The 26,565-nt window shown below is 39.1% G+C and overlaps 4 protein-coding genes across 7 annotated transcripts in view; 2 read left to right on the top strand and 2 right to left on the bottom strand.

Moving 5' to 3' along the window:
• The window catches only part of esamb (endothelial cell adhesion molecule b), a 50,132-nt gene extending 38,853 nt beyond the window's left edge, over positions 1–11,279 (top strand). For 2 of the 3 annotated variants that reach the window (XM_088427644.1, XM_088427645.1), the window contains exons 3-7: positions 2,753–2,954; positions 3,377–3,532; positions 9,462–9,584; positions 9,669–9,798; positions 10,298–11,279. In XM_088427644.1, the coding sequence (XP_088283770.1) occupies positions 2,753–2,954; positions 3,377–3,532; positions 9,462–9,584; positions 9,669–9,798; positions 10,298–10,769 (1,083 nt within the window). In that variant the 3' untranslated portion in view covers positions 10,770–11,279. Of the gene's footprint in view, positions 1–2,752; positions 2,955–3,376; positions 3,533–7,190; positions 7,236–9,461; positions 9,585–9,668; positions 9,799–10,297 lie in introns of all 3 variants that reach the window. The other variant, XM_088427646.1, reaches the window with a different exon arrangement.
• Positions 11,280–11,727: 448 nt separating this feature from the next.
• acad8 (acyl-CoA dehydrogenase family, member 8) lies at positions 11,728–16,773 on the bottom strand. Its single transcript, XM_088427454.1, has 11 exons — positions 16,624–16,773; positions 15,696–15,796; positions 15,405–15,574; positions 14,548–14,657; positions 14,394–14,470; positions 13,540–13,677; positions 13,318–13,453; positions 12,774–12,871; positions 12,552–12,704; positions 12,260–12,362; positions 11,728–12,194 (listed from the first exon to the last, which is right to left on the bottom strand). The coding sequence occupies exons 1-11, from the start codon at positions 16,760–16,762 to the stop codon at positions 12,139–12,141; spliced, it is 1,281 nt and encodes a 426-aa protein (XP_088283580.1). The 5' UTR covers positions 16,763–16,773; the 3' UTR covers positions 11,728–12,138.
• thyn1 (thymocyte nuclear protein 1) lies at positions 16,201–21,300 on the top strand. Of its 2 annotated transcripts, none has more exons than XM_088427458.1 (8): positions 16,201–16,233; positions 17,789–17,841; positions 17,912–18,066; positions 18,137–18,205; positions 18,313–18,405; positions 18,504–18,599; positions 19,751–19,901; positions 19,976–21,300. In XM_088427458.1, the coding sequence occupies exons 2-8, from the start codon at positions 17,799–17,801 to the stop codon at positions 20,020–20,022; spliced, it is 654 nt and encodes a 217-aa protein (XP_088283584.1). In that variant the 5' UTR covers positions 16,201–16,233; positions 17,789–17,798; the 3' UTR covers positions 20,023–21,300. The 2 variants fall into 2 exon arrangements, with proteins under 2 accessions (XP_088283584.1, XP_088283582.1); XM_088427456.1 differs by lacking the exon at positions 16,201–16,233 and adding an exon at positions 17,059–17,115.
• Positions 20,497–25,864, bottom strand: LOC148415486 (vacuolar protein sorting-associated protein 26B-like). Its single transcript, XM_088427455.1, has 6 exons — positions 25,255–25,864; positions 24,027–24,183; positions 23,789–23,953; positions 22,605–22,780; positions 21,573–21,715; positions 20,497–20,775 (listed from the first exon to the last, which is right to left on the bottom strand). Exons 1-6 carry the CDS (start codon positions 25,475–25,477, stop codon positions 20,602–20,604), a joined length of 1,038 nt encoding a protein of 345 aa, XP_088283581.1. The 5' UTR covers positions 25,478–25,864; the 3' UTR covers positions 20,497–20,601.
• Between the last annotated feature and the right edge of the window lie 701 nt (positions 25,865–26,565).

Genomic DNA, 26,565 nt, shown 5'->3' with positions numbered 1-26,565 from the left:
GTGAGATGGAAGCTGGAAACAGACGCACACAAAAGCTTGTCATTGTGCAAGTTGACCAGGCGCTGACCTCCACTGGACTTGACGATGGCGAACATGTTTAGTGGGATTAAAGACGACACGGTGAAGGGAGGTCATCGTGGAACTGTCCAAGGGGAATTAACCGCATCTAATAGTTTTATGATATAGTAGTAAGAGCAGAACAAAAGTAAACAAATACAAGTACAATAATACAGGTAAAATTACACATTTATTCAAAATATCAGACATACGGAACGACAGAAGTGAACCCATCAAAGCAAAGCCGTTAAAGTGGACACTGGGGAGCTGAAATTTTGCCCAGATGGTGACTTTTTGAACACATCCATTCACATTCACAATGGTAACACCAGCTTTACATTTGCCCCCTAAACTGCAGATAGACTGCACTGGATTATAAACCGCAAGGCTCAAATCATGAGAAAAAAGTTGTTTAATTATCACACAACTGGGAGTGCGGAATTCTTTGGCTAAAATACTGTGAGAATCATGTGGAAGAAAAATGACTCAAAATGGTTCAAATTACTGCACAAGAGTTAAAAACAGCAAACTGTCTTGCTAGCTTAATGCTAATTAGATTAGAATAGTATTTATTTTCATTGTACACAAGTATACAACAAAATTGGGAACACTGCTCCAATTAGGTCATATTAATAATACAAACAATAGATAGAATAGACAGTTTTGAAATAAACAATAAGTAGAATCGAAATCATAGTTTCACAAAAATGCATGTTTAGTTTTCATTGACATATTTCAGACCGTTGACGGGACACTAAATGTATTCAGGCATTTTTCGCAGGAAAAAGTTATCGCGTCCGATTATTTGATAATCATTTTTCATGTTACCTTAAACCAATTCCGGCTCCGCTCGTCACATGACCAAACCCGGAAAACAGATGAGCCTTGAGCACAGGTGATGTTATTTTCAGTTGACAGTAAGGCTTAACAAAACAAAAACAAAAGAATAATAGAGCATTAAGGGCAGTAATAATGAACCGTTAATAAATGAATAGACTTACATTTTGATCTAATTACAAATTAGATTGACCGTATACATATGAGGAAGATATTATGCATCTTAAATTATGTATTTAGCATGTAGCGAGGGAACACTGTTGTCGGCAGACAATCCAACAGTCATATACTCTTTATCTTCTGCATAGAATGATAAATACTAGTGATGTACTGATGAGCTTAGAGAAGATTTGAGAGGTTCTGAATTGTACTTGTACGATACCTTTACAGACATACTTGGATTTTTATGTCCGTGAAGGCCATCTTAGATGTGTCAGATCATAAAGATGCTCTGTTAAAATCAAGCTTATCGCAACACGTGTCAGGCCTAATTCATTCGGGGAGCAAGTGAACCTAATGACATATTTCATCTGCAGTGTAAATATGAACGCATACTGTCTGTCTCTGTGTGTTGAGTGTGCGTGAGTCTTGGCGTGATTAATATAATCTAAACAGTTTCAGTGTCTGATGCCCGGCGGCTTATCTCGCAGAGAAAATCAGAAAAGTCGTCGCTTGCCATCTGCACACATCAGGATTATCTTTATGATGGTCGTCCATTTCTGCTTATATGCTTAATCTGCACAAGCGAATATGCCCAACAGCCAATGCAATTAAAATGTAGGCTATGCGCTATGCATCTCCATCATTTGACTAATTAACTAATATGTCATTCGAATATTTATTATTTAATAGGATAACTTTTGAATACGGATTACGATAATCGGCGCCTATATTTGGCATTTTGGCAAATATTGATATGGGCCTGTTTTAAAAATCCTGTGGCCGATAAATACATTTACAACTGTGTTATTTTCAGTTAACTTTATGAAATCCTGCTAACATTGGGATTTTTTTTTTACTGTTTTATTCTGAAGAAGGCAATGCAAAAAAAAAATGTTTTACAGAAATATGATCAATGTGGCGCCAATAGTTAAAACAGAAAATTTCGATTAATCTTGCATTCATGGAATCTAAAATATTTACCCAATTATTTATGTTTAGCATTCTCATATGGCAGCCATTTTGATACTGGCCGTCACCTTAAAAAGAGATCAGAGTTGCTCAGGTAACAACCAATCATAGCTCACTCATTTTTGTTAGTTCATGTGACATCCACAAGCTGAGCCGTGATTGGTTGTTACCTGAGCGAGAGCAAGAGGCAAAATGGCCGCCCCCTGACTTGGATTTAAAAAAAGTGTATAATTCGCTGCTTAATTTAAATTACACAAATGCACATTTGATTCCATGTTTAGGCTAGTGGGGCTTGCATAGAGCATGATTCAGTTGATGATTTTTTTATTTTTATTTTATATATATATATATATATATATATATATATATATATATATATATTAGTTTTTTATTTATTATTATATTTTTTTTATTGCTGTTGTTGTTTTATATATATATATATATATATATATATATATATATATATATATATATATATATATATATATATATATATATATATATATATATATATATATATTTTACAGATTCACATATTATTGTAAATACATTTTTGTGGTTTACTTCCTCTTTCATTTTTCATTCAACTTTTTAAGACATGCTATTTGCCTGTTACAACAAAGATGTATATAGTCAATAAGTCCCCATTTGAAATGGCACTTTTTCGCGAGCATTTACAAAAAAAACGAATGAAGACCGTTTTCTTGTTTTTGCCATGTCTATAAAGGTGATCAACTTCAGCTCGGGGGAAGTGGGCCACGGCCAGAACGACTTCAGCAAGCGGGCGGGCTTCAGCTCCGCCATGCCCTCCGCCAACCTCTCCATCTTCATCAACAACACGCAGGAGACGGACTCGGGGCGTTACGTGTGCGACGTCATCATACCTGGGGGCACTGGCATTTCCGGACAGATGCGCCTTAATGTCAAAGGTAACGCACCCTCAGCATCACCACGTAAAGGTTATGTTTCATCACACGTTTCGCCACACAAGTAACCACACTGCTACTTCCGTGTGGGGAAAAATAAAGAGCTCTGTGTATATATATATATATATATATATATATATATATATATATATATATATATATACACACACACACATACTATATTGTTTTGGAAAATATGCAAATGTGAATGTATTTCTATTTTAGATTAATACAAACACACACACACACACACACACATATATATAGTATCTAACGATTAACATTGAACTGCAAATTAACACAGGCATGTGCTTGAATGCACCATGGGATGCACATGGAAATTCCCTTAAAAAAAGAAAAAAAAAAGCTTTTGATGATACATTTAATCCTTGAGTATCTTCTTAACTGTCATGTTGTCTTGACAGTCCCGCCGTCCCCTCCTGCGTGCACCATGACGGGCGAGCCCGTCGTCAACGGCAACGTGACTCTGAGCTGCAAATCTTCTCACGGGAAGCCCGTCCCTCAGTACAAGTGGACCAAGACGGCCCCCATGCAGGAGGTCTTTTTTTCGCCAATGCAGAGTGAGTATTTATCACGCATGGACAAGAGAAACAAATCGTTATTGTGTGTGCAAAACTATTGGGACACCTGTTATAATAGTTTTGAATGACACAACTTTTTTTTTCCTTCCTAAAAAATACTTAATATTACTATGTGAAGGAAAATTAAAAGAATAAATGCTTGCAGAATGATCCAAATAAAATGTTCCAAAATAAATATTTTAAAAAAAACCCTATAAGGATTGAACACAAATGTTTTGCACAATTGAATGTCAGCCATTGTCATAATACGAATATTTTTTTTTCCACGTGACACTCAAGGGACCCATGGAGTCTTAAAAATAACTCATGGAGTTCGTTTTTGATTGTTTATTTGTTTGTTCTATTAAAACAAAAAAAAAGGTCACTTTCCCCCAAAACGGCCCAACGTGATGGTGATTCATCTCTGCACGGCCTGTAAACAAACTAGTCATGTGGTTCCAAAACGCCGCGCGGCGATTGGTCGGGCAGTTGTTTGCTGAATTTAGAGAGCAGAAGAGCACAGTGGGGAACTGTCAACCTTTTTTTTTTTTTTTGTGAGTGTGTGTGTGACTTAAGAGGATCATATGTGAAAAAGAGCGGCTAGACTGTGGATTGTAAATAATTAAAAAAAAAGAAGAGAGAAAAAAAAAAGAGAATTTCACGTTGCAGGATTCACTGTCATCCCGCTATGATGCAGACAACAAAGAGATTCACATCAAAATTCCAGGATTATTTCCCCCCAAAAAGCCACAATAAATTGTTGACGCACACTTCAAAATATCGCCGCATAAAAAGCAGGCTTGACGTCAAATTTGAAGTTAAGCTTATATAACGTTCAGGATGTAGGAAAAGCACACACTCTCTGAGAGGATTAAACAAATGGACATGATAATTAGAGCGCTTTGGGCTCCTTTCTTGGCTCACTTCACTGGCTTTGTTTTTATTTACGCATTTGGCTCACGGGCTTTTAAATCAAACTTGCAGTAGCAAAAATATGCCACTAAAAATATAGAGCCTAAAAATAAATAAATGTGGTGGCGTTTACTGTATTTTATGTCTGTTTACTATGTCCTCCTTGGACACGGCCTATTCGTTTGTGTCCACAGTAGTGGACGTTTGTTTTTGGTTTACAGGTTTTGTTTTGATTCATGCTAGCCAAGTGGGTCCTACTGTGTTCAGCAGAGGACAAATTGGACACAACGGTGGACACGAGGGTCTCAGGAGGATTTAGTTGTACAAGTTTTGAATTAAAATTAAAAAATGAAATTGTAATACTATGCTACATATTGTCATGTATTTGATTATACATTAATTAGGGCTTAGCCCACCTGATATTCACTTTTTTTTAATCCTTGTGCAGTATGTTGTCCAATACTTTGATTTTGACATCAAAGGCGTTTCACATCATAGGGAAAGCATCGAAAGAAAGCACTAGGGAGCTGAAATTTCACCCAGGTGGTGACAACACGTCACATTTCAACATCCACTTAGTTATTACACTACCAGTAATGTGCCATTCATTGGCTAAAAAACTGTAAAAATTATGTGGAAGGCATTTTATTTTCTTGTACAGACACTACATGTTCTGCCTTTAATTCATATTTTTATTAAGTATTAGTATTAAGTGTTAAGGGACCAAAATAGTGTTATTTTACTCATTTTATATGCATATAATTATAAGTATTTGTATATTTACTATTAGGGGTTCAGAGGTTGCAGGTTCAATTCTGGCTCCGGTCTTCCTGTGTAGAGTTTGCATGTTCTTCCCGTGCCTGTGTGGGTTTTCCCCGGTTTCCTCTGGGTTTGATTTTTTTTCATTATTCTAATCTCATGTAGAATTGGCTAACATTACGGTAAACTCAAAATACCACTTTTGAAAGTGTAAAATATAAACTTTTTAAATTGACTAACTCTAAAATGAGTGCAAAACCACAAATGTTGTGTCAATGTTGCGTTCGTGTGTCTTGTAGTGAGCAATGACATCACGCATGTGTCCAGGCAAAAGCAAACATGATGTGCAAGGCTGTTGCCGTGCTGGCCCAAATGTCATGCACCTCGCCACTGACCCCAACACACCATAGCTGACTCAACACCCTTACATCATCATCATCATCATCATCTTCATCATCATAATGTCCCAGACAAAATAAAAAAGTACTGTGTTTGGTAAATAACAAATCCCCCTGGAAAAAGGTTCTAATGATTGTATAGTAAACGACTCAAAATTCCCACAGCAGACTCTCCGCGCTTCGCTTTTTGATCTGGGTGCCCTGTGGTTTCTTTTCATAGTGTGGACTCGTTGTCCCAGTGTCTCCAGGAGATCTGTTATATAAGACAAGTTCAGAAAAGTAATTAAGTCGCTAACAATAAATCTGCTTGCTTTTTCAGTTGTCATGGTAACAAAACCCTGATGCTTCCAACCAGAACAATGAACAAATTAAATGAATACCTGCTGTGTGTGTGTCAGCCTCTTGGGGGCAGTGTGGTGCAATCTAATTCATAGAACTTGTTTTCTTTGCATATTAAAAAGAATATATGGCAGTGAGAATTTTGATGTTACTTGTCTATGTTTTCCGATAGCATTTGATTTAAAAATTGTGTTATTTAAAAGTCAACCCCTCCTAGCTCATGCTCATTTTTGCTAGCCTAAAAATAGGGTTTTAAGATTGCCATGGCCACAATTTTTTTTTCTTTTTTTTTTTTTCCATAGCTTTTTGTTGGAAAACCATATGATGGCGCATGTGAGTTTTTTTCCAGCCTGTCAAATGAGTTTTCCATTGTGTTCTAGTGTTAAGATCACAAAGTGCATAAAATAACTTTTTTTTTGTATTTATTTATTTACATAGCCAATGTATGCAATTGTTTTCGTCACATGGGTTGACAGGTAAACTTACTCTTTTCTTTGTTTGTTTTAAATGGAGCCATGCACTGCCATCCCAGTAAAAATGGATCTTTGACGTCTTTATCCGTCAATGGCAGTGAATGAGTTCATGTTTCCTAACATGACCTTTTCGGCCTTCAGAATAGTTTATTCCTCTTTTCTATGTCATTTATTTATTATTTTCCCCCAAATCCAAATAAATAGGAGGAGTGTTGCAGGTTCCACGGTACCAGCACTGAAAGCGGAAATAATGAAGAAAAAAAATACTTTTAAGTCTGTTGTTGCGTCGCTATTTGCGGCCATCTGTTTCTGCACAAGAGGACTTAGCATCGATCGATTTGCAAGGTTCATCTCCTGATGACGCTAAAATCTTTCGGTTTCGCTAATGCAAGCTACTTCCGCTGATTGACATTGTCGGTTATTTTGGTTACAAACGTGAATACGACAACACTTGCTGTCATCATTTTTAGCCGCAATTTAATGGATTCTTCTTTGATACCGGAGCTTTCCAGCTCATCTTTTTTCAACCGATCACCCCCCCCCCCCCCCCCCCCCCCCTCTCTGTTCTCTTTTCCTGTTTTGTGCCTAATCTAACATCCCCCATGTCATTACTTGATCAGCCCCTCTAAGAGCCCTAAGTTGGATTTGGGCCTGAGAACATCGCTAACTCTCCTCGTCCTGTACGTCACGCAGTTTCAGTTCATTCTTGGTCATTATTTTCTTCTCTCTTCTGTTTCTTTCCCGGATAACATCTAATTCACACACATACAAAAAAAGAATGGAGGCCATGCCCTCAGCCCATACTGGTCCTGGGGTTTATGGGTAAGGGTTTCACTTCATTCATCCCTTCATCCTAAATCCGAAGATTTTAAAGGAGAAAAATTGCTCAGATCACAATATTAAGGCTTCGTATTGATTTATTGATTTTTTTTTTGCCACCATTATGTGAAAAAAATGGTTCAATTTTCTCCTTTAACTCTTTTCCTGTTTACTATCATGTGTCTTGTGTTAGTGTGTCATTGCCATTCGATCTGTATTAAATATAAAATCTTGTGTTAGATTGTGATTCTGTACACTAGACAGTTTGATATCCTACTAGGTTTAGGGCCAGCTTGCTGATTGGCTGCCAAGTGTTAGAGATACATTTTTTTTGTAAGAATGTTTGATGCTCACTGAAAACAAGATATTTATAATTGTAGGCAAGCGTGTGTGTGTGTGTTTGTTTGTGTGTCAGCATACACAAACACACTTGCCCACAATATACATTTTAATGCGATAAATTATTAGTTATTCATTTATGAATACATTTGGTAATCATCTAGGTGAGATGTTAACATATTTGTCACTTGTTGCTAAGCAGAGTTTTTTGTGTCATTAGCATTCATAAACTACTGTGAAATTACAAATAATGGAACATTTTTGACTCAAACTTCAATCTGCGAATTTCTTTTTGGACACAATGTATGCACGTGCGTGTAATAATTGACGTATGTAGCCCCTGCGAGAAGCATTTTCAGCCAAGTCCCGATGAACTAACAAATGACAATGTGCATCCCTATAAAATTTATTGAAATAAAGGCGCACAATATTTTGCAAAAGTCACAATAGCACAACTGAGCAAAAAGATGCTTCACGTTCCAGTCCATTTGCTCTTAATTTGAAAATAAGCATGTACTTTTCCTGTCATGGTATTGAAAAGCATTCAATTAGATTTGCTGATACCTGCAGAAAGTCTGTTAAAATCTCAGCTGCCTCTTGAAGTGCCTTCATGTGCCACTAGGGGTACTCGTACCCCCATTTTTTTAAAACCATTGTCCTCAGGTGGCCAGACAAGTGGAATCAATATTGATATTTCCGTCTCTGTCAACTAGGGGTCATTATTTATTCCAATTCCACAAAGCATGTTTTCCAAAAACAGCACAAGATGACAACATGTTTCAATGTGTTTTTTGAAGATTGAATCGCAGGAGGATTTGTCCTTCTTAACTGTTTTTTTTTTCTTTTTTTTTTTAATGGCGGCATTTTAATGGCAGCTGCTACAACAGATTTTGTTGAATGGTAATACTGTGAAAGCACGGCGGCGGACACACTCGCCAGTGTCGCGACCTTTGTGTGCAAAAATATGAGAAGAAAATCTGGCCGGCAAACACGCTCGTGCGATGGAGTGCGGCGTGCGTACGCGTGCTGCCAAAGTGGCTGTTGGAAAGCCACCAGAGGTGGATTAAAAAGCGGATTAATGGCAGGAAACAGTAACTAATGAGTCAACACAAGTGTCGTATGCGCACAATGCTGGTGTCATGACACAGCGGTGTGACTACTTCCTGTATGAGAGCAAAAACTACAAACTTTGTTTTTTTCGGTTTAGAAAGTGCATTTTGATCCCCTTTTTTTGTGGGTAATTTAGAGGTCCAAAAACGAGGTTTTAGTCCAATTTTACTTGATTGTCTTGAGACACATTCTTTTTATTTGGGTCCACTTTAGTGGACATTTTTTTGTCTATCTTTTGACAAATTAGAGATAACCTACAAAGTCCTTGTATGCAAGGTAGAAAACAAAATGGAAACAACAATAGACCAGAGGTGGGCAATTTACTTTTTTTTTTTTGCTGGTCTGACATTCGTCAGAGCCCCGCCCTCTTTCCCTCATGGTCAGTCGAAGATGAAATTGTAATCTTCAGTTCGTCTGTGTATTTTTGCCCAACCTTCCGCCACCACCAGAGGGCGACATTTGACTTTTTTTTTCTGGTCCGTCATTCTTCAGGCGCTGGTCTACTCTTGTCTGCACTCACACCTTTTTTTTCTGTTTTAGTACTTACACTTAAAGTTAACACCATGTTTGTGTTTCTCCAGCTACACTGCAATTGAAACATAACACAATGATATAAGTGTAACACTAAAACAAAGACAGCTAAGGGGTTTAATCCTAGGCTATAATCTACTATCATGTTTATTATCTCACATTTGAGGAACGCAGGGGAGGAGAGTGCAATTAACAGTTATGTCCCCTAGATGGCATTATCATGCTAACTGATGTGATTCTGGTTTGCAGATGAGAGACAAGGCACCCTGCGGCTGAGCAACCTGACCAAAAGCATGTCGGGAAAGTACATCTGCCGAGCCAGCAACACAGCCGGTTCAGACAGCTGCTCCATTAACCTGGAGGTTATCACCTGTGGGTGCACACACACGCCAACCCAATCACACACGCCACTCCAATCAGCAGGTGTGATTTACACATTGTGTTGCTGTCGTGTAGCTTCCAACGCGGGCATGATAGCGGCGGCCACGCTGGGCTCCATGGTAGGACTTGTTGCCATGGTGCTTTTCCTTATATTCGTCCTGAGGAGGAGACGGGACACTGAGGAGGAGACAGCCAATGAGATCAAGTGAGAAGTTTTTCATATTTTACGACTGGGCAAATTGTGAAAATTGGCCAAAATTTGACAAACCCCTTCAAAGGAGTTTGATTTGTAAAACTTTGGAATTACATTTCCAGTGGTATCGCTAGACGTATTCTATTTTACTGAGCAATTACCATATTGTAAAATTATAACAAAGTGGTTAAAGCACCACCTATTGATTTAGTAGTTAGCAGACTTTTTGTTTTTGTTATGTTATTTTTATTATTAGTTTTTTATTTGTTGTTATACGGTGTGTATTTACCAACGTTTAGCATCATTAAAAAGACGTTTAGATTTTTCCACTCTTTATATATTAATAATGGGCTTCAAATGCGCAAGCAGATTTGTGCTATTTGCTGGCCTATCTCCCGTGAATAGCCGGGTTCCACTTTATTTTATGTCTATATTATACTGCTTCCTAGTGGCCAATATGCGCATAGCAGCAGGAGCCAGCCTATGAAATAGTTTTTTTGCTGTCGGTCAGGGAAGACGCCCAGGCACCGAAGCGAGTGTCGTGGGCCAAGAGCAACACGGGCTCGGACATCGTCTCTAAAAACGGCACGCTGTCGTCCATCGCCACCAGCCCTCGGCCCGGAGACCACCATCACCACCGCCAGCCCGCCTTCCACTACCCCTACTCGCCTTCGTCCACCACCGACGCGGGTTCCGTAATCAACGCCTACCAGCTGCGCCCGGGCGAGGCCAACACCCTGCGCGGGCTGCCGGGTTACAACGCGGCCGGGACGCCGTCGCGGAAACACAAGCGCCCCCCCGTGGCCAACGGGGGCCCGCCCCAGGTGGTCCGCATGCCCCCCGCCAGGACGGAGGGGGCTCAGCCTCAGACGCCGCCCACCTTCGCGGCATCCCCGCGGGCCAGCTCGTCGTCCACGCTGACCCGGGCGGGCACGGTGGCCGTCATGGTGCCTGCGCAGAGCCAAGCGGGCTCGCTGGTGTAGCCTGTGATTGGACAGGAAGGAGAGGGCGGGCTCCAACCTTTTTCTGCCTTGTAATTGGGACTTCTCTGTGACCTCCTGCAAGGACATTCTGTTTATTCAGACTACTGACATTTTCGATTTTCACTGCAGAGGTTTTTAGTTTTCTGAAGAGCAAACTGCTTAGCTTGTGTAGTTTTCAGGCACATTGTCGTCGATGTTTCTCAGGCTTAGAAAAGGAAAATCCGGTAAGAGGAACGTAAAAAAAAAAAAATACTATTCAGGTTCTATAAAATTCAATGGTCAGCATTGGAAATGCTGCCTGAGATGGTAGACAGAATGTAAGCAAAAAGAAAAATAGTGAACATAGTTGATGGTGCTGGACTTTTCTTCGGTGATTAATGCCAGTTAATTTATGAGGCCCGTGCTTTCCGCTGGTTGTGTAGTGGGATTTATACTACTGAAAAAATTATGTATACATATGGTGTTATTTAACAGTGAGCAGCTACATGTAGCATTTGAACTACAGTTTGGATGGTGGGCAGTTATTTTACAAATAAAAAAAAAAAAAAGAGGTTTGCTTTATTGTGCTCCGTGACTTGTGTACCAGCCCCTTCATTAATCCTTCACAGGATTAAAGATGCGGGAAACTAATTAATATACTATTTGGTCAGTTTCAGCATATCTTTTTGTTACCAGGAATACACGATTCGGTTATATTTCCTCCATTTTCAAAGCGGACGATCAAAATAGGCTTATTTTTGTTGTTTACTTCTCTTGTCCTCTACCAGAGGTGTTGTAGTACCAAAAATGACCCGTAAGAGGCAGTAAAGTCACGGCATCCCGCAAATAGGATATAAAGCTACACAAACTGTTAGCATTTCTGCTAATTACATCACAGTAACACCTTCCTCGAGTGTTTTCTTTTTCATTTCCACTTGTGAGCCAGATAATACAAACACTCAACACAATTATTCCACTCTTTGCTTCCCAGCTGGAGACCCTTTTATTTCACTGAACAGAGTCCTTGACAATGCCTAAGAATTTATTTGGAGTGTTGCCATCACATATAATTCTGTTTTCATACGTAACATACACACTGTATTCAATAACAGGAAAAAAAAAATGATATAAAGGCTGGACAAGGCCACTTGAGTACACAAATTAGATGACAATTATGTGATACAAAGTGACTAATCCCTAAGATGCTAATGTGCTACAGTAACAAAAACTCCTCGCAAAGCGACAGTACTCATTTAAATTCACCGCAGAATATCTGCCTTTTCCAGACCAAGTTCTTCTGATTCGACCCCAACCTCAAAGGTTCCTGGTTCCTTCCAATGTAATGTCACACAGTAACACAAAATGGCAGTCTCTGTTTCCAGGTCTCGTATCAGGACTCGGTCAGAAGACCGCGTGAAATGATCATCCTCATCACCTCGTTGGTCCCTGTGGAGAAACGTCCAATTTATGAACATCGGGAGCATCGGGGGCAACCGTGCTGACGTACTGACCTTCTAAGATCTGATGCACGCGGATGTCGCGCACAAACTGCTGCACGGCGTAGTCCTTCAGGTAGCCGTAGCCGCCGTGCATCTGGAGAGCCTGGTTGCAGATCTGAAGCGGGTACAGAAAATGCAGACTGAAACGGGAACTGAATTTACTACCTAAGTTTAATCGTTTGTTTCTTCAGAATCATTTCTCTTGGCTGCGCTGCATCCAATGCATGTGGATGTCGATTTTGATTTATTATTGTATCCAGTCCAATATATTTTTCTATTTTACCCGGCTCGGAATGTAACTCACATCGAAGCAGCGGTCCGTGGCAAAGAGCTTGGCCATGGCGCAAAGCTGCACGGCGTCCGCTCGCTCCTCCTGGAGCGCCACGGCGGCCTGCCGTACCAAAAGGCGAGACGCCACCAAATCGGTGGCCATTTCTGCCAGTTTGAACTGAAGGAACTGCACGTGCATGAGAGAAAGGACGTTAAAATCACAAAATGCGAGAAACGGACGTTCGGTAAGACTGACCTGATTGCTGGAGAGCGTCTCCCCAAACTGCTTCCGCACCAACAGGTGGTCCCGAGCCAGCTGGACCGAGGCGTGGGCCGCACCAAGAGAACACGAAGCTGTTCAAAGGTACGTTAATTCTTCATAATCAAAGACAAAATGTTAACATGGGGTGGAAATATAAGAGAAAAGTCATTTTTGACAGATGTTTTTCATGAGGAGGAAAAAAGCCTAAATTTATGTGAATACATTTGAAATGTTACCATTCAGATATATCAGATTATAAGAAAACAATAACGTGACAGTGCTAATTTGAGGAGAATAGTTATACATAATGTCAACTTTCTAAATATTACAAGAAAAATATTGAGGAAACCGTAGTAAAATGGCAAGACAAAGTTGTACTTGCATGAAAAGTTTTTTTTTTTTTTTACTATAATAAGGAAAAAAAATACTTGCAACATTCCAATGATAAATGAGCAAAATTCTGAAAAATAATTTTCTGAGTAAATTTGAAATAGTACAATTTTGCTGTACATGAGGGCAATATGTGGTATGCTCTCACCAATATTAATCCTGCCTCCGTTCAGTCCTTTCATGGCAATTGTGAAACCTTGTCCTTCAACTCCAAGCAGATTGCTGACAGGAACTGCACAATCCTCGAATATGACGGCCCTGGTGGGTTGCGAGTTCCACCCCACCTGAGAAAGACATTGAGTCACTCTCAGTGGCTCAACCCTGACATCTAGCGGTCACCTACGGCGTTACAAAAACAACACCATGCTACCTTTTGTTCTTTTTTGCCAAAACTGAGGCCTGCTGTTCCTTTTTCCACAACGACGCACGAGATGCCTTTGGGACCTCTGGCTCCCGTGCGACACATGACCACGTAAATGTCAGAATCGCCACCTCCACTGATGAACGCCTGGAATAACACGAAAGGAGAGGTGTGGTACACTGAACAAAGGTAAAAAAAAAAAAACGTGAGATTTCAACTACCAAAAAATAATACACCCTTTTTGTGTTTGTGGTCAATTTGACGAGGCATTTTATTACGTTTCATAACGTGACCTACGTTTCCAAAAGTTAGTTCTTTTAATGCCATTTTTTTTTTTGTATTAGGACAAAAAAAAGAGTTGTGTGCACTTGTTTGCTCATATTTGGAAATAGATTAGAATAACTGTTTCATGCTTCACTTAAAGTCAAAACACAATTTTTTTTACAATGTTGTATGCACCACCACTCTTCTAAAAACAGCATTCTGATTATGATTGCATTTGTGGAATATTAATTAAGCAGAATAATCCATCCCATTTTATCCGTCTTGTGGCAGCCATTTTGCCACTTTCCGTCAACTGAAAATGACATCACAGTTGCTCAGGGCTCTGGGAACGACCAATCATGGCTCGCCTGTTTTCTGACTTTAGTCACATGATTGTGCAAGCTGATCTGTGATTGGTCATTACCTGAGCTACTTGAGCTGATGTCATTATCCAAAATCCAAAATGGCTGCTCCCTGAGACGGAATCATTGTTAAGAATCCTTTTTTTCTCTTAAGAGTTTACCTTTAAACTCACCACCATGAAAACATGTTTTTCACTTCGATTTAACAAAACCTTTCACACCAATTAAACGTTTTACCTTGGAACCATTCAAGACATAATGGTCGCCTTGACGCCGAGCACTTGTCAACAGTGACGCCGCATCGCTGCCACTGCCTGAAATCAACAAGAAAACATTCAAATAACCAAGTCGTAGATCTCAACAGTTCGGAAGAGTATCGCAAGTAACTGACCGGGTTCAGTAAGGCAGTAAGAGGCAAACTTCTCCATGGAACAAAGCTGAGGACAGAACTTATGACGCTGCTCATCGCTGCCAAAGCTGTCAATCATCCAGGCGCACATGCTGCATTCAAAATTCATGTTAGGGACATATTCTAACTCAAAAAGTATTTGTACTTTTTTTTTTTTTTTCTTCAGAGTCCAGCAGTTTTAAGACACTTTTTTTGGCAAACACTTGGAAAAAACATGAAAAAAATAATACTGTAAGTACCTGGGATTAAATAGCTGGGCTCTTAAACGTAAAAATATGTCTTTGGGAGTCAACGAGTTAATGACATCGAGTTAATGAGTCTTTTTAAAGATAAAAATGCTCTCAGTTTACCTTAAGTAATAGAGGCATTTATCTCATTCTTTAATATATAATCAATATATAATTACGGATATATTCGTGTTTTGGGGGGAAATGCTATTTTGATCTGTCGAGCATAAATTTGATTTAAATTTAAATGTGCAACTCTGTATCTAAGGGTGCTTTTGATACAATGCTGGTATTGCAGCCCTGAGTACTGTATGATATTAAGCCAATGTCTGCAGAAATGATACATGCTTTTATTTATTCATTTTTTTTTGTATGAAATAATGAGACTTGTTCAAGTGATACTTTACCAAATAAGTACAAAGGTCTGCTACAGTCGGTATGAGAAAATGACCCATTTACTTCAAACAATTGCATTACATAAATTTAACCTCCAACATAAGAATATATTACACTTCAATAAAATATTTACAAAATAAATTAAAAGACTGAGAGGTAATATCTGAAATTTTGCGTATCGACCAATAGAATCTGAGTATTTTGAAGACTACTAACTTGTGGATACTGATGTAGGCGGTGGTGCTGACGCATCCCGTGGACAAAGCCTCGAAGATGACCGATGTGTCCAGACGAGACAAACCGGATCCGCCCACATCCGGCTGCACGTAGATTCCCCCGAAGCCAAGCTGGGCCGCCTTGCGCATGGTCTCCACCGGGAACACTTCCTTTTGGTGAAAATAGACAAAGTTTAACTAATTAAAAGGAGAGAATGCTTACATGCTGTTGGCTTGATTAGCAACTGAGCTAGATATGGGAGGCATTTATTTGAGAAGGTGTTTAACCAACCTTTTGGTCCCACTCTGCCATATGCGGAGCCATTTCATTGGCCGCAAAGTCAAATGCCACTTTCTGGAACTCCTTCTGTTCATCTGTGAGGCCGTGAGAAGCTGGAAAAATGATCAAAATGAGTTAGTTGCAAGGCGATTAGATAAACATTTAAGCACTGTGCATGCAGAGATTGTCTTGCTCGGTTTGATCAGACAAACTGTTGAACTCGCGAAATAGTTCATGTTACGTGACAAGACGCCATTCTGATGAGCCAAAAATGACTAATCGTCCACAAATAGAAGAAAATGAGAAGTGTGATGAAGTAAAAGAAACATTTACTTCACAAAATTGTGTTGCGTTGAAATACCTTCTGACAAGTATGATTCTTCAAAACATTTATTAAAGTATAAGTGCAGTAAATGTGGCTTGTAACTGGCTTGTAAATAATTGCAGCTCTGCAAACATTTTAAGCACCACCGTCTCGTCGACTGAAAGTGACGTCAAAGTGCCCACCGGCGCACATTGTGAATGTCACATGACCAAACAACGAAAACAGGTGAGCTGAGACCTTAACAATGACGTTATTTTATATGCACATTTGATATTAACAGAAAGATATATTTGCACGTGTATCATTCTGTTTCGTTATTGATTTTTTTTCTTCGGTGGTGGTGAGGGGTAATGTTAATGAGGGGTGTGCGCCTCTCGACCAATGAAAAAAGGAGCGCATCTTCCTATGACATTTAAGTTAAAGTTACATTCAAACATGACCAAAACTTGCATTCAAATGTGGTAAGACGACATTTTAGATGAGACTGGATTGTTTTATAAACCGATGATTGTAAACTTGCGTGACACTAGCCTTACTTTCTGCCACTTACACACAAACGAGTATTTAAATGACGATCGTTGCTAATTTTAAACGTGCTCGTTTGCCTGGACTTACGGTCAATGCACGTAGCTATCCCTCTTCCCTGTGCACTTCTACCAGCGAATAAGCTGCGGCTCCTGCAGATGTTCGCTGTCAGCCGCACCAGTCTCAGCGAACAGGCCGCCATGTTTTTCCTCAATCTGCAGTACGTCATACCAAGCTCGCCCGCGGAGGCAGCTGGGATATGTAGTTTTTGAACGAACACCAACGACCGTCTGGTGATGAATTTAAAGCGTCTCTGTTGACGACCTCGCGCAGTATTGAACATTAGCAAAGTCGCAAACTAAACCTTCTATGCATTTTTTTAAAGGCTACAGATTTGATCAAGAGATGGGAATTTTAGAACTGAGGATTTTGTATCTGGCATATACGCCATACCAGCAGATGACAGCAAAAAGCCTCTTGCCAATCACCGTTATAAAACTCCTAGGGGAAAAAGGGAAGTGACGTAATAGATTTGCGCGGGTTTAAATGGACGCTTGCCGGGACATAATACTGACATTAAAGGTACGGCCAACATTCTTTTATCTATTATGTGCTTAATTAACTTTCCACGTCTGAATTTTAAACCCAGCACTCGTTTGTATTATGTCTTGTGGTTTATTTGCACCCATTAAAAAATATTCGCGCCAACATTTACCAAGAAAAAGCACGCGTTCCACATCACATAGGTTTGATTGAGATGTTTATAATTTATTCCCGCATAAGAGCAAAATGGGAAGTATAGTATTTTTTTCGTAACTGACGATGATTTTCAGTCAATACTGTACTGAATAAACATCAAAGTAGCTTCTTATATGGATTTTTAAAAAATATTTTAAATTGTTTTTTAACAAATATGAGACCCAAATAGTCTTGCTTTTTAGTGTTATTGAGGTTTGTACCGTGCTGCACCTTTTCATATTTTGGATTTGAACCTATAAACAAATAGTGAATATAAAATATGACCTACGAAAAGCCTAAAAAATTGAACACTAGAAGTGCTCATAATTTATAATAGGTAACTTGTTGACGTCGTACATCGATATGGCCCAATTAAACAAAACACTTTTTCTCCTCCTCTGAACGTTGACTGTCTGCTCATGAAATTGGTGCTTAAATCCCTGATATGACTTTCGTCTGCTCATGAAATTGGATCTTAAATCCCTGATATGACTTTTATACCGTTTCTTTGTCACAGAAGATAAGCAATGCCTCCAAAGAAGAAAGCGAGAAAACCAACAATCAATACAAGTAGGTTGAAGTGAAGCTCCTGTCCAACCAATTTGTCCCTTATGTTAAAAGTTCATTCCTTGTAATGCAGATGAGGATGCCGAAGAAGAGGTCGGTTCTTCTCCGAAGCCGAGCCTCAAGAGGAAGCCTTCAATTTCTGCAGAAGCGACAAGCACCGAGCAGTCTTCTCACTGGCTCATGAAGTCTGAACCAGAAAGCCGCTTTGAGAATGGCATTGATGTCAAGGTACAGTTCGAGATGACTACTTTAGTCTGAGATTACTTGTAAACATATTATATTATCATTGAACCCACAGTTTGGAATTGAGGATCTGAAGGCTTTGCCTGATCAAACCAGCTGCTGGGATGGTGTCCGCAACTATCAGGTAGCACTGCAAAGAGACTTTTTGTCATCAGAAGATTATTTCCTGGTTTGTAAAATACTGCAAAAAAGATGGCACTATAATCGCAGAGGTCCTGCTGTCTTGTTCAGGCACGAAACTTCATGCGTCAAATGAAAGAGGGCCAATTGGCTTTTTTCTACCACAGCAACTGCAAGGAACCTGGCATAGCTGGAATCATGAAAGTAAGATTCCATGCTAGTATTTGTTTGCTTCTGTACAGCATTACTGTATTTATTGAACGTCATGGTTTTTGAGCGTCATTTTTCCTCCCTTTGTTCAGATAGTAAAGGAAGCATATGTTGACCACACTCAATTTGACAAGAAAGATGTTCATTATGATGCCACCAGCAAGCCAGACAATCCCAAGTGGAGCATGGTAAGCGGATTTGTTACTAGATGCTACACTAATAATAATAAAAATAAATAAATAAAAAAAAACACCAAATAATTATTGAGCTATCACGTCCAATCGTGAAATTTTTGGAGGAAAAAAAAACGTTTTATTTTCTAATATGACTTACATTGTTGTACTTCTTCAAAGTTTGGCTCTTCTAAACATTTTTTTTGTTCTTTTGGAACATATAAAATATTACATTTCAAACATTGAAACCTCCTTTTTAGTGAATAATCTCAAATATGTCATCTATATTGATGCCAGAGAGAGTCATCTGAAAAAATAAGTTTCCGTAGTTTACTGGGTGGGGGCATTATTTAAAAAAATAAAAAATCTAAAAGCTATATTATATATATGTGTGTCTTTTCAAAATGATTACCTTTCAGATGTTTTGAATTAAAAATTACGTTGCCTGGTATGGTTTGACATCGCTGCATAACCCTACAAACAAATATCAATTATAACAGATTTTTAAAACATAAAAATCAGGCTTTTATATTATGAAAAAATGAAAGTAAAATTTAAAAAATACGTTTTAATATAAAAGATTGTACATTTTATAATGTTGAAAAAAAAAACATTAAAATCGCTGCTTCCTAAACAAGATTCAGTTTACAATTTTTTTGTGATTTAACAAAAACAATTATGTAGTAATTAAGGAGGGCTACTTTGGATTTTGGTATTTTAATTATTCTTTAAATATTAATGACTCACTCCATAGGTTTTTCAGTGCCAGTCATTTTAGCCCCTCATTTATCCAAACACTTGAAGGAAAAAAATTAGGAAGAAACTTCTTTCCAGATCCCGATCTGAGTACTTAACTCAGTACAAGTACCAAGTAGTGATACCACTCGTTTTTTTGGTACTCAAAATTCCTCCCCAGAAAACAATGACAAATAATTTTAACAACAAATCTGTCCATTCCAGTATAACATAAGGGCAATTTTCTATTTTTATCTCTAATTGCAAATTTTTTGAAAGTAAAACTCTTAAAAATCTTGTATGAATAGCTAGCCATTATCTGTAGTATCTTACTAAGCTACGCGGCTAACAAGACTAGAACAAGTCCAACTGCAAATAGTTAAGCGTGAAGGTTGAGGATGGATGATGCTACGGGTGTTCCTGGCTCTCAGGTGGACGTGCAGTACCAAAGAATGTTGAAGCGGTTTCTCCCTCTGGCCGAGCTCAAACGGTACCACCTGCAACAAAAGAGCAAGGGGGGCCCTTTGAAAGACCTCACGCTCTTCACCAGGTCCAGGCTTTCCGTGCAGCCTCTCACCACTGGTAATTGAGACCATTACGAATTAGCCATCGGCGTAGAAAGTTTGCAAACGCAGTTTTCTTTTTCATCCTTGCAGAGGAATTTGACTTTGTTCTGAGCTTGGAGGACCAAGAACCGCTGTGACTGTGATGTACCGACATAACCATCTTTAGTGTATTATAAGATGTATGGGGTGAAAAGATAAATAACACCACAAAAAAAATGGGGTGACAACCTTTTTATCCCATGGGCATCAATTTATTTGACAATTTGGGGGACGATGAATCAGTCATAAGCGCTCTGCAAAAAGATCTAAATAGCTCTACTTTAACTCTTATTTGCTTTTAAACACTTAAAATCGTGTTTTGGAGGCAGGAGGACACGCACGTGTCGAACCAAACTAAATACTTGGCGGCCTAATAACGCCGCCGGAATGCTGACTCGGACCGCTCTTATTTACACATCCACACGCGTTGGATGACACATGAGTGCGCTTCACATTTCGGAGTTCTTCATAACTGGAATGTCGCTCGTTCAAAGTTCTAAGTCACGTTAAGCCGTAAAAGCGTTAAGAGTACACACGGAATGGCGTTAGCGTGGTAATCCGAGGAATCGTAATGCGTGAGGTGATTTCGTTTAATTCCTGGCGAGAAACAAACAAACAAAAACAAAGCAAGGAAGGATAAGTCCAGTCTCCTTGAATCCTCATCCCTTGGATGGACCTCACGGAGACCCCCGGTCCAGTGGAAGGTTAGGCTCATAACCGCCGTCGCCCTTGGCGCACTGCTCCAAGGCGCTCTCAGAGGCGGCCGAGCCCTCGTAGCGCTGGGAGGCGATGGCGGCCTGGTGGGACATGCTCTTCCTTACCACGTCCCCTTTCCGCCACAGTGTGATTTCCTTGCAATACGAGAGCAAAGTTAATAGTGTAGTCGTAAACTTGCCTGCATCTTGCAGGAAGTTTGGATTCCGTACCTGCTTTGAGGGGAAGTCACCCTAAAAGTTTCCTAAACGATACTGTATTCTCCGTACTATAAGACGCGCCGGATTATAAGGCGTACCTTCAATGAGTGGCCTACTTTAAAACAGTTTTCTTATACAGGGCACACCGCATTATAAGGCGCATAGAATAGAAGCTACAGTAGTGGCTGGGGTTGCGTTATGCTACTTGATGGAGCTGCGCTAAAGGGGACGTCAACAAAACTATCAGATAAGTCGGGTCAAACTTTTCAAATCACAAATTAAGTATAAAGATGATTTGTGGAAAGTACTGAAAAACGGGGGCAAAAAATACTGTTTGTTTACATTCAAAGACTGAAATGCAGAGATAAGAATTGTCTTCTGGTCCGATGAAGCAAGAGCTCAAACAATTCAGATTTTTTCATTTTGAAATGCCGTGAAAGAAATAAATGCCTCCTCCCTAAATAGATGCCTCCCACCATCTGCCGTTGAGTCCATCAAGTTGGCACATTGCCGCCATTTTCAACGAACGACAATGTGAGTCATCTGGCGGCACGTCCGTTGAGGACAGCACATGTGCCGCATAATAAATAAATATCACAGTATGTTCTGTGACCCAGTTGCCCGGCCAGGCAAGGCAAGTGCCGATCTCGTGGCAAAACCTTTTCCCTCGTTTGTCAGAAAGCCGAAAGCAAAAGCGACTTTAACAAAAGCAAAAACGCAAGCTTCGTGGCTACCTGCTGTTTGAAATATCGTCTCTCTTCCTCGTCGATCAGCACCAGGTTCAGGTAGTAGCGCACCGAGAACTTCTTATTGATGTCTCGCATGGTGGGAGTCAGGTCGTAGCCGGCCAGAAACAACCGGATGGGGATTGACTCACCTGGCGGGAAAAAATAAGATTTAACCACCAACGCAATGAAATCTCGCAAATGTCCCTTCAAATGATGAACTTAAATATATCGATCAAAAGTCACAACTTAAGCAGCTTTGCATTTTTCGTTATAACACCCGTTTTGCTGCTTTTTTTTTAACTGATTCACCAGCAGGTAGAAACTACCTGCTTTAAAATAGTCAAAGACGAATTAGACATTCAAATAAACACACTTAAATTTTAATAACCTTTACTACAGTCAAACGTTAGCTGTTGCATGCCACAATGCATGCTGAGATGCAATAAAAATAAAACTTAATAATAATGTTGACGGTGGGGAAAATTTTATATTCTTTCAAAAATATATACTATTGGTCAGTCCACATTTGTAGGTATTATTTTCACAAATTATTAGATAAGCACTAGTCAAGGCTGTTAGCTACCCTCCATAAAAAAGAGATAAGAATTTTATTCTTTTATTCCTATTTTAAAAGAGGAGAATTCTCGTCCACGGCACTGAATGAGTTAACACTGTCCAAAATAGTACACCATCACCATTATTCATAAAACATTAGCATTAATATGAATAAAAAAAAAAAAAGTTTTCCATTTATTGAAAAAAATCAGCTCATGGACCGGATTAAACCGGTTTACGGGCCAGAACCAGCCCGCAGGCCGTATATTTGATAGCCCTGATTTAGGGGAAATGAGAAAAAAAAATTAAGATCACTAATTGAGTTTTATTGGAAGTTTTTCCTTTTACTGACATTTTTTTTGCACATCTGGTTAAAAAAAAAAGTGTTTATTGTTTTCAAATCTAAAAAAAACTGTCAATTATAACATAATGCTGATAGTATATACGATAGCATATATGATTTTTATCATTATTTTTTTTTACCCCTGACTGGCGCGCCGTCCATAATCTCGTACTTGGCAATGGTGTCGTTTTCGTGGTACACGCTGGGGCCCGTGCCGGTCGTCTCCCTCTTAATAATGTCGATCTCCATGTGCTTTATCTTAATCCTCACCAGCAGGAAATATATTTTCCCCACAATTACGTCTTTCAGGTGGTATCTGATATGGACAAAAAAAAAAAAAGCAGTATGTTATAACACTACATCTTAAGGAAGTGGTTCTCAAACTTTTTTCAGTGATGTACCCCTTGTGAAATATCTTTTCAGCCAAGTACCCCTTCACCAGTGCAAAACATTTTGGGGTTTGAAAACAAACAAACAAAAAGACTTAAAACATGGCATCAGAGTCTGATTGATTAAACTTTAGAACCAATTTTTATTGGTCCACAAAAAGTGATTAACCTATATATATATATATATATATATATATATATATATATATATATATATATATATATATATATATAACTCAATTATTCATATATATATATAACTCAATTATTCATATAGTTCCACAAAAAATAATCAATACAAAGTGTCAGACCTGTTCTCAAAAAATAAATTATTATCAACAAATATTTGTCCACAGAAAAATATTAAACAAAGTGTCTTGTTTTGGGGTTACAGAAGAGATCTGACATACATAAATCATTAACTTAATTATGAATAAATATTTGTCCACAACAAATAACCAACTTAAAGTGTCAGACCTGTTCTCATAAAGAAATAATTATGAACAAATATTTGTCCACAGTTTATTCTAAAATAAATATTCAATCTAAAGTGTGGTAGAGATGTGTTCCCAAAAATAAATCATTATCTTGACAGGTAACGAGGGGTGGCACAGGTGGGTCGAACCATTCTAGTATGGGGGAGAATCTGTCTTTTTTACAATAATAAAATTGAATAACCTCCTCAAGGTAAAATTTGTTTCACGAACTTATATTTTCCTGAAGCAAGTAAAGCATTCAAAAAAATGTCAAAGGATTTTTGCATGTTTGTTTTGATTTAAAATCTCAAGTACCCCCTGAGGTTCCTTCAAGTACCCCCAGCGATACTCGTACCCCCATTTGAGAACGGCTGACTCGAGGTACCACCCAATGTGATGTGCTCCAGCTCAAAAACTGTGACCCAAATTCTGCTAAATAAGAAGCTTTAATTGTCTCACTTGGATTTGTTGTACTCAAACTCAATGTGCAGACAGTCCTCGATGCCGACTTCCATTTTAATGGAGGAGTTGAGTTCGGGATACGTGCTCAGCGTGTGCACCACGATGTCCAACTCTTTGCTGATATCGTTAAGCCTTCGGATCACCGTGGCACGCAGGAAGTACCTGTGAACAAGGCGGAGAAGGCAGGTTATCCACAAAAACATTTCACAGGTCGCGACGCTTTCTGAATGTTTACCTGAGTTTGACATTCTGGCCCGTGTAGGATTCGTAGGGCTTTTCCACGTGAGTGAACTCAAAATCGAACGTCTGCGATTGGGTCATCTCGCCGGGCCTTGCCAAGTCTTTTACCAGGGACACAAACTCGTGGTGGTTCCCTCTGTCGTAGTACAGCTCTGAAAATACAAGCCCAGATGGATAGCTATTTTTTCCCCGTACTAAAAAAATAGTATTAAAAAAAAAAAAAATCAGCCTGCTAAGTCAACTTTTCTGCAACAAAATAAAAGTTTAAAAAATATGACATATTGGGTAAAACTGAGTGTGCGTTCTAGGTTATTTTCTTTTTCCTTTGTCATTTTTGTGCTAAAAAAAGCATCGAAAATAATTTTTGCCATCACCTGTGTTTAATTGATAAACTCGCTTCATACCAGCCCGTTTAAATTGGATTTATGACTTGTATAACTCACAAGGTAGTAATAATGGATCTGTGACGTCTACTGTATATGCATCAATGACAGTGGGTCAGTTTTTTCATCTGCGTTTGAGACACCCCATTTTGTTAAAGGTACTTGAATGCACCTCGTTGACCATCAAAATTAACACTCATAAACCTTATGATCTGTTGTTTCTTTCAAATCATTTAAATCCTTCACTACCAGCCTAGCCCAAATGGATTTTTACATTAAATAGCAGTCACGCTTATTGATATACTGCAAACGTCAAAAACGACAGCCGTGCCACATCAAAAGAAATTGTAATTCTGTCAAATTGAACAAAGTATCGCCATGTATCAAGAATAGTATTGAATTGTTTTACGGAGAGAAGCACATTGCTACTCCTTTCACGCACATTTTTTACTCCACTTGTGTCATGCCAGTTTGTGCTAGCGTGTTATTATGATCGTATGCTAGCTATAATTATTGATGAGCCCCGTGCTCAGGTGATTTTAACTTCTGAAAATAATTGTTTATGTAGCATTACTTAACCATGGTGTACATGCTCCATGCATGCTGTTGATGCTTTACGATCCTCCTATTTAAATGCATTGGTACCGTTTTGTGGCATCTATGCAATTGCAACACCACTTTTGGGGGTTTATGCTACTTGCAGCAGGGCTTGGTCCTCCAACCCCACCAAGTTGGAAAGATGCGGGGCACAGCAGCTTCAGGATGCGTTAAATAAGGTTTTCTTTGGAGCTACTTCTTTTCTACACGACTGCCAAATGGCTAGAGGGGTCATTTCCTTACCAATCTGTCCGACAAATTCAATCTTGATGCCTTGGTGTTCCAGCCTCTTTCCGGGGCTCTTGAGTGTGACGTTGACCCTCCCGCTGACGGTTTCTCCATCGTAGAAGAGGAAATACTTGTCCTTCTTGCCATCCTCCGTTTTGTGCTCTGCTTTCTTCCTCGTCTCGGCGTCGTTGAGCACCACATCGATCTCCGCACTTTGTCCGAAACTGAAGAAGCTCATTGTTTTCACCTTTTTGTTTTTCTGTGCGCGTACGGCTGCAGCACAGGCCCGAAGGTTAAATTCCCCTCCGTCCGAGGGCCGCTGCACGCGATTTAAATTGTAGATGAATTTGTAATGCAGCGACGTTAAGTGTCCATACCAAAGAGCGATACCGACCGAGCGGAAAACGGCAACGCTACGTGCGGCTCAACGCAAAACAAAATGTCCATCAGTTAAAAAAAAGACGTGGGATTTTTTTACCCGTTGTTTTCTCCCCAAACGTACAGTTTTTTGTGTTTAGCCTCGCAAAACACGCTCGCAACGCCAAGATCTTAATCTTACATGATTGTTTTTTTTTCCCCAATAGAATGTTGTCAAATATAGCAAATGTAAGACATCTGGGTCGGCAGTACTACTTCCGGGTAAGCGTACCTACACAATAAGAGTAATTAAATGCAATGTGGTGTCGCTGACCGGAAGTATGGTTACACAGTAAGTGCATACTTTTTGTTAGCCTGGTTTAACGATTTACCGGACAATTAAATTATTAAGTCCAGTTCTACACTGTATAGGCCACATTTATGTTCTCATTTTTCTCGGTCACGTTAACATTGCAGCAAAAGGACAATGACGACCCTTCAAATTTTAATATATAAAAAAAATAGACATGAGCAGTGGGCATGTATGAGTAATATTACATTTCCATCCCCGGCCACTTGAATAAAGAAAAATGTCTTACATGAGCAAATCAATTAGAAAGACATCTGAAAAAAAAATCTGAGTCTAAAGGTAGAAAACAATTTATTCCAAATCTCGAGATGGTTTATGCTCTTTAATCACACTACACTTGCTGGGAAAAAGGGAATGAATGACTTTGCTGTCTAGTAAAAACATACAGGGGATACAAGCGGATGATGAATGCTGGATATCTTTAATTTGAATACTGAATATCATGTAATAAAAAATCAACCACTGGTATAAAAACACGATCCAGTGACCAAAAAAAAAAACCCATTGAGCTTCACTTTGGCAAGTTAATTTAATTTTGTTATGCATCAGAGAAGACTTTGTGCCATGTTTCTAGAATCAGTTTTAACATTAACTTAATA

Source organism: Hippichthys cyanospilos, chromosome 11 (genome assembly GCF_059441005.1).
Source record: "Hippichthys cyanospilos isolate Australia breed blue-spotted pipefish chromosome 11, RoL_Hcya_1.0, whole genome shotgun sequence".
NCBI lineage: Eukaryota > Metazoa > Chordata > Actinopteri > Syngnathiformes > Syngnathidae > Hippichthys > Hippichthys cyanospilos.
Note: the sequence above shows the minus strand (reverse complement) of the source record. Positions and strands in the feature narration are given on the sequence as shown.